This window comes from Lytechinus variegatus, chromosome 11 (genome assembly GCF_018143015.1).
Source record: "Lytechinus variegatus isolate NC3 chromosome 11, Lvar_3.0, whole genome shotgun sequence".
Classification (NCBI taxonomy): Eukaryota; Metazoa; Echinodermata; class Echinoidea; order Temnopleuroida; family Toxopneustidae; genus Lytechinus; species Lytechinus variegatus.
The window spans coordinates 34,404,892-34,413,048 of NC_054750.1; the positions used below are offsets into that span (position 1 = coordinate 34,404,892).

General features: G+C 36.9%; 1 protein-coding gene across 5 annotated transcripts; it reads left to right on the plus strand.

Annotated features, from left to right (window-relative positions):
- The first annotated feature begins 2,660 nt into the window (after positions 1-2,660).
- Positions 2,661-7,786, plus strand: LOC121424304. 5 transcript variants are annotated; one of them, XM_041619935.1, is made up of 5 exons: positions 2,661-3,700; positions 4,057-4,120; positions 5,265-5,364; positions 6,324-6,478; positions 7,464-7,786. In XM_041619935.1, exons 1-5 carry the CDS (start codon positions 3,295-3,297, stop codon positions 7,507-7,509), a joined length of 771 nt encoding a protein of 256 aa, XP_041475869.1. In that variant the 5' UTR covers positions 2,661-3,294; the 3' UTR covers positions 7,510-7,786. The 5 variants fall into 5 exon arrangements, with proteins under 5 accessions (XP_041475869.1, XP_041475871.1, XP_041475872.1 ...); XM_041619937.1 differs by lacking the exons at positions 4,057-4,120; positions 7,464-7,786 and having other exon boundaries at positions 6,324-6,727; XM_041619938.1 differs by lacking the exons at positions 4,057-4,120; positions 7,464-7,786 and having other exon boundaries at positions 5,281-5,364; positions 6,324-6,727.
- Positions 7,787-8,157: the final 371 nt, after the last annotated feature.

The window sequence follows — 8,157 nt, forward strand, 5'->3', positions numbered from 1 at the left end:
GATTATAATGATGTAATTACAATGTAATAATATTCAATACATATATAGTTCTCACATGTAGGTAATATAGTTTTTGAATGCTCCATATTTTCACCATGGCCTTCGGTGTATCAGGCACTTTAAGCTTTATACAAGGAATTTTCTTCATTCCAGGTGCCTTGAGCAAAATATCACCTCACCACATCTCTGTACAGTATAAAAAAAAAGGTTTACCCTATATTGGGTACAATGAAGACATCTTTTATCCCAAATTGGTCATTTTTACTTGATCCTTTTTTCTATATTGTAGGTGCTTACTTGGTAGAAAATTATTTAATATCACTTTTCTCAAAGTCACAATATTTGAGTGAAGACCTTGTATTTGTAAACCCTCGTTTTCTATTACATTGCATTCTACATGTATTTTGTAGAGGAGTAACTAAATGCCTTTTGATATTCATGTCTAGATCACAATTAGGTCACATAATGCTTGTTGCATCTGTAAAGCAATAAATGATCACCATTTGTATTGTAGTGGATGCTGTTTATCATTTGGTATTGTGTCACACAAAATAGTTTGGGCATGTGCCGAGGGATGCAGACCTGCCAACTTCCCAGACTTTATCTGGATCATCCAGGTTTCCAACCTTCCAAATGGCCAATATTCTGGACGTCCAAATTTCTAAAATTTCATGTTAGAAAAATATGAGAAAAATATTAAGTGTACAAGCCCTTTTTCATTACACTACAGTATATTTTGAAAGATTTTGCAACCTTTAATACATCAATTTGAAGCGTTAAAATTGTGTTTGCGTGGCCAAAGTTGCTAAAATTTAGGAGTTTCAGGGGGTGCTGCTCCCTGGACCCTAGTCCAGATTGGACCTTGTTGTTCCAAACAACAAGGTCCAGATTGGACCTTGTTGTTCCAAACAACAAGGTCCAATCTGGACTACCTGGACTCCTGCCAGGGGTTCTGTGCCCAAACCTTGCTTTAGGGCCTAGGCAGCCCCCTGGACCCCCCCATTGATTGTCTAGATTATGCATTTTAAAATGTTGGCAGGTTTGAGGATGACTGGCATGTTGTCAGGAATGGGTGTTAAAGTTTGAGGTGGATGGATTGAGGAGAGAGGATGCACTGAATTGTGCAAAATGAAGATAGTTTGTGTAGGATCAAGTGCGAAGTGAATTCCTGTGGCCATTCACCCGGAAAAAAAACAAATTTCGAACTTTATGGACTCCTGATTGACTGGAACTGAAAATGATTTGTACCAACCAGTGTTCTAGCTAGACCAATTTTACAATCATGAAGGGTCATTTGTGTTGGTTGAAAATAAGTTAAACTTATGTTCTCAACACAAAGAAAAAATCAGAGGAATTATCGATCACTACGACACCAAGTCAAATCTGGTCACTTTGGTCATCGCTGAGGAAGGCTGCAGTTAGCAGCCGAAAATTTTGAGGTAATTCTTCAGATTTTGTCTTTTTGTTGAGAGCAAAAGTTTAACTTTTTCTTACCCGTTTTAGTAGTCACTATCAACATTTTTTTTCAGGCCAAGTTAGTGGTCTCAAAGCCAATTAATATAGTAACAATCTGACATTAGCAAATCTTTGAAACAAACTAATCAAAAGCAAAAATATTGTAAGTGTAAATTATGCAAATAAAACAAGATTAAAGATGGAAATGAACGCAAGTGCAATTCCTTTTTGCAAGGAGTTAGTTTTGAAACACTGTTCATTTGAAATTAGTGGTGGATGGAAGCAGTGTTTTTCATTGAGTGCTGTTGGGCCTGAACACTGCCGTCCATTGTAGGTACATGTATAACAATGAATAGACATACACTTGCCAAGCTTTTGTTCCAACAAAATATACACTTTATTCACAAATTTATGTACACCTCATTAGGCTTTTAAAAAAAATTCTCATGATTTTCATTTCAAACACTTTGTTCAGCACAAAGATTTAAGTTCCTAAATAGAGTGAAACAAAGACAAGTCCATTCCAGATACAAGTTGGATCTGAAATAGAAAAAATGCAAATGAGCATAACATTGAAAGTTTAATTCAAATACGTTAAATTAGGTTATAAAAGCACGTTCATTGCCCTGCAGTGTTCTAAGATTCAAACTTTATTTTCATTACTGACATGTAATACCTACAGCATATACATTTTGAAAATACATACCCTAAACACAGATACATTTGACCCTGTGATCGGCCATTGACCAGTCTTTCAAAACTACCTTTTGAAAATCTGTGTTTTTGATACCCTTAACGACTGCACGCGTGGCCCACGTCCAAAACTGAAAAAAAACATCCCTTTTAACACGTTTTTTGGTCAAGAGTGTGTACAGCAATATATTTGACTGCCCCCAAGGGATTTTGCGTCATAAAGGGAGCTTTTGATGGCATATATTTACTATAATGATCATGATTATTTGAAATCATATTCATTTTTTCTTGCAATTTGCAACATGACTATTTCACTGCTCCATCTTTTCTTTAAAAATTGAGTGTATCTTCATATCCTATCAAAGTTCTCCAATTCGCGTATGAAATAAAAAAGTAATTTGAACATTCCATAAAATTTGGGGTTTGGTGATTATTCCCATTAAACAAATCTGACGACTGAAAAAAAGACAATTGAAGCATTAAAACAGGCATAGCACGTGAAGTATGATGTTTCCTATTGTTGGTTACGTGCTTTGCATTCCAAGTATGCAAATCAGTTGGAGAGGCGGGAAAGTTAAACTGTGTGCAGTCATGTAAGAGTAGTTTGAATCATTGACCGTTTTCAGCACGCAGCGGACAAGTCACGCTTCTAATATCCTCCTCGCTGGACATGTTTTATTGTAACCTTTCCTAGCTTAGCGACGTCGTATAGCTGTAACTGTACATTGGGTAAGAGCCATATTATGGCGGAATCCTCCGACGCATTTGTTTTGGGATCATTACCTTCCTCTGTTAGAAAGCCTGATAATAACTTATCGCCTAATGTGGACTCAGTCCCAGTAACTAACAATTCGGTAAATCATAACCCACAAGGGCAACAGTTTCAAATCATCAGCGCCGATAATATATCGGCCATTATAAAAGAGGCTGTGGGTGGATTTAAGGATTACGTTGACCAAGCAATAGCTTCTCAAAAAGAAGCTACCTCTAAAGTAATTGAATCAGTTAAAGTGAATTTCAAATTCAAAGGTAACAAGCTTCAATTTGAATTTAACAATTCCCAACTTGAGCGTGTCCAAACTGCGACGAAGGCGATCAAGAAGGGAGATAATGCTTCCGCGATTTTAGAGCTTCAGAAAGTAGAAGATGATATCCTCAAGCGTAACAAGCTCATTAGAATTGCAGACAAGTCTGAAGATGGTTGGAAGGTGGTTGATGAGTACCTATCGGAGGAACTCGCAAGTGATTCCGATGACGACAAGAAAATCAGAGCTGCTCAAAACAGAGCAGCTTCAAAACGTAGGAAAGCGAAGATTAACAGGTCCAAGGCTACACCCTACAAATCCCAACGTCGGCCTCAGGAAACTTTCCCTAATCCTGATGCTACTTTTCGTAGCTATATGCAACAAGGTCGACCTCAATTTAACCAGGTTCATACATCGAGACCATTCGACTTATGCTTCGGTTGCGGCAAGTCGGGACATTGGAGGAGGAATTGCCCGAATACCAAACCCACCAAAGAAGGCACAGGCCTCTAAAGATACCGGATTCGGTAAGCATAATTTTGACAATTATAGACATGATTGAAGCATTTCTCTGGATATAATCCTATAGCATTAGTGTGAGTACGTGGTACCATTGGTGTGAATTAATTGTTTGAATGTAGTGGGTCGAATCGGAATCTCAGATAATCATATGGTAAAACCTATATCTTTCATTTTAAAATGATTATTGGATAGACCTTAAGAAGGCAAATCCTTTACTGAGAAATACTGTCACGTTGTATGGGTCTTATAGTAATCATGAAAATTGTCACTCTTATAAGAATTAAAAACATGCATGCAATGAGCACAATTTATTTTGCTTTCATTGGATATCAGTATGTTTGCTTGGATTCTTGTCTTTCAGCAATACCTGAATTAAGCGAAAGAGTCGAAAGAGATCTGGAATCGGAGAGGGGAGAGATGAATCGGTATGAAATAGAAGATTACAGAATCAACTATTTTGAATACGAACAAGGTAGAGCTGAACCCATAGTTAGAGGAAGAATGAAAGCCAACGTTGACTTCTGGAAATTAATAGGAGCCACAGAAGAAGTAGTGAAAATGATTCAATTTGGTTATAAGATACCCTTTCTTGAGACACCCCCTCCAAAAGTGTTTCAAAATAACAAATCAGCCCTTGAGCACACAGACTTCGTTTCTGAAGCTGTTCTTGAACTATTGAATAAAGATTTGATCTCCGAAGTGAGTTCTGTTCCAGAATACGTCAACCCTCTTACAGTTTCTGTTCAAAATTCTGGCAAGAAGCGCCTTATCTTAGATTTAAGATATATTAATCAATACGTTTGGAAACAAAAGGTATGCTTTGAAGACTGGAATGTAGCACTGGAATACTTTCAAAAGGGTGACTACATGGTTTCCTTTGACCTTAAGTCGGGATATCATCATATTGATATATTTGAAGAACATTGTAAATATTTATGTTTCAGTTGGAACTTCAACGGAATTATTAGATATTTCTCTTTTAAGGTACTTCCTTTTGGATTGTCCTCTGCTCCATATATTTTCACTAAAACAATTAGACCTCTTGTCAAGCATTGGAGAAACAATCATGTTTTTGTAGTTGTATTTCTAGATGATGGATGGATTAGAGCATCCTCCTTTCAAGAATGTGAAGATATTGCCACAGCAGTCAGAAATGACTTATTGAATGCGGGTTTAGTGCCTAACGTAGAGAAGTCAGTATGGATACCTACTCAGAAAATTGATTGGCTTGGTTTAACTTGGGATTCTAAAAGTGGCACTTTACATGCATCAGATCGTAGAATTGTCAATATTTTGGATTGCATAAACGATATGATCACAGAATTACCACACACTACCGCTAGAAAGTTAGCGGCCTTTATAGGTAAAATTATTTCCTTGCTACCTGTAACTGGGCAGATCGCACAGTTGAGAACTAGATTTTCTTCAATTGCTGTTGCCTCATGCAAACACTGGGACAAAGAAATTAATCTATCCACACGAAATGATATCATAAAAGAACTGTTCTTCTGGAGAGATAATGTGAAGTCTTTAAATGTACGAAATATCTTGCATTATTCTATACCACAGATACTTGTCTTTTCAGACGCCAGCCACATCGGGTGTGGAGCTTGGTCAGCAGAGTGTGGCGGACTCAAATTCCAACACATCTGGTCAGAAGAAGAGCAAGGTAAAAGTTCCACTTGGAGAGAACTTAAAGGTGTTGCACTGGCAGTACATGCATTTGGAAAGAGTATAAGAAACCAGACAGTAAAGATATTCACCGATAATACTGGAGTAGAGAAGATCATAAAGAAGGGCAGTATGAAAAATGATCTTCATCAGCTGAGTATTGACTTAGCAGATTACTGTAATCAAATGAATATAGTAATGGAGGTACAGTGGATACCGAGAAATCAAATTCAAGAGGCAGATGCCTTGAGCAGAGAAATAGATTTTGATGATTGGGGTGTTTCAGAAACCTTTTTCTCTTTTATGGATAAACTTTGGGGACCACACACAGTTGATAGATTTGCAGACGATCACAACGCTAAGATTCCGAATTTCAATTCCAAATTTGCATCCCCTAAGACTAATAAAGTAGATGCATTTTCAGTGTCCTGGGAACATCACAATAATTGGTTAGTTCCCCCAATCAAATTGGTGCCAAAAACTATCAGATACACTAAAGCAAGCAGAACAATAGCTACTCTTGTGGTTCCTAATTGGCCTTCTGCACCCTTTTGGCCTTTACTTTTCTCAAGAAATAGTAAATTTTCACGCATTATCCGTCAGATCATCAAGTTTTCTGATCCAACTAAAATTTTCGTTCAGAGTCGAAATAGAAATACAGTTTTCGGATCCGATAAATTCAAAAGTGGAGTAATTTGTCTACGTTTAGACGGTAGATAGAATGAGTGACAGAATCTCACTGGAGATGATTATGAATGACACTGTCTCACTGGAGAATGTGTAAAATTAAACACTGGTTTTCCTTAATTGTGAAGTGTTGTCTGATTGCATCTGCACTGGCAGTAGCAACATGGATATATATATATTATTGGTGATTGCACTGGCAGTTTTTCATGGAAAACTCATCTTCACAGAGGAGGATGTATCCTCTTTGCTTTCATTTTGTATTTTATACAGGACATTGACTTCAAAGACACACTCACGAGAGTTTTAGAAGCTTCCCGGGCAGAGAGCACGGTCAAGAAATATAAACGTGCAGTAGAAGCATGGAATGCGTGGTGTAGAAACAGTGGCACGTCATGTCAAGACTTATGTCAAGAAAGCATTGCAAGGTACTTTATATTTTTGTTCAATGGAGGATCTCCATATAGCAAAATAGAGACAGCTTTTTATGCTTTAAAATGGCAAGTTGATTGTTCAATTAATACAAGGAACAGAAGTAACCCTTGTGAATCTAAGTTCTTGAAATTGATTTTAGAAGGGATCAAGAGGATCCTAGCAAGACCGGTGAATAGGAAAGAACCTATTACCCCTGACATGCTTTTGAGTATCGTTCATAAGTTTGACTCTGGATCTGTGAAAGATCTTCCTAATTGTTCTATGTTATTGTTAGCATATGCAGGTTTTTTAAGATTCGATGAACTTTCCAACATTAAGCTTAGTGACATTGAATTATTTGACTCTCATATGAAAGTTTTCCTTGAGAAAAGTAAAACTGACCAATTTCGAGAAGGAGCCTGGGTAATCGTTTCTACCACTGGAAAAGCGACATGTCCAGTTAATATGATGCGCAGATATTTAGAGAGTACACAATCTGTATCTAGAGATGAAAATGATTTTGTGTTCAGGCCTCTTACCTTTTGTAAATCTCAAAATTGTTACAAACTCAGAAAAGGAAAGATGTCCTATTCGAGATGCAGGGAGATTTTCAAAGAAGTTCTAGAAGCTATCGGGGTAAACTCGAAACAGTTTGGGTTACATAGCCTGAGGGCGGGTGGTGCTACGGCAGCAGCCCAAATCGGAGTACCAGATCGCCTATTTAAAAGGCACGGCAGATGGGCATCAGATTCTTCTAAAGACAGATATGTAAAAGAATCTCTTAAAAATAAGATGTTTGTTTCATTAAATTTGGGTATTTGAAATTTATGCAAATCATTGTAATGTTTTAAAGTTGATCTCAACATATCATTCCAGCATTGATACCCCAGTAATAAATTACTGGATAACTTGATAATTTTGTTTAATGATTATTTATATGAATTAAGAATGAATAACTAGCAATATTGATATCCTTTATACAACATACCCGTTCTTTAGTCTTGACTTAGAGAGAGCAGAGAAAATGTCTTGTCCCTGCAGCTGAAGTACGGTGCCTCTCAAGGTAATATAATTCTAATTTATTAATTATATAATGTATGTTTCTTTTGCAAAGAAAGAGGCTCAATAGGAAAATATTTATTTCCGGTTGAGCTAGCGAATTAGGAAATAATGATGTTTCCTATTGTTGGTTACGTGCTTTGCATTCCAAGTATGCAAATCAGTTGGAGAGGCGGGAAAGTTAAACTGTGTGCAGTCATGTAAGAGTAGTTTGAATCATTGACCGTTTTCAGCACGCAGCGGACAAGTCACGCTTCTAAAAAGTCATTTACAATTTCCCTTCAGTTTTTACACGAAATTCGTAACATTTGAGTGAGTACTGATGAATTGCAGTTACGTGGTTTGTTATTGCTGCCGAGATCAACTTTAAACGTATTTTTCCACAAAGTAGTGGATAAATGAATGAGCCTTATTGTGTAGAATGACTTCTTTAAGGTAACTGGAGATATAATTTTTATGTCAAAGAACATTAATAAACCCATGACTATGAATTAACCATTTTTGATAATCCAGATATATAACTTCCTTTTTTCTGATTCCTGTTTTATTACAAATGTAAGTCAAAGAAGAGAGAGAGAGAGAGCAGAGAAAATGTCTTGTCCCTGCAGCTGAAGTACGGTGCCTCTCAAGGTAA

What these genes read in the sequence shown, in the direction of transcription:
- LOC121424304 (XM_041619934.1), top strand. Translation starts at nt 2,892, where the DNA reads ATGGCGGAATCCTCCGACGCATTTGTTTTGGGATCATTACCTTCCTCT.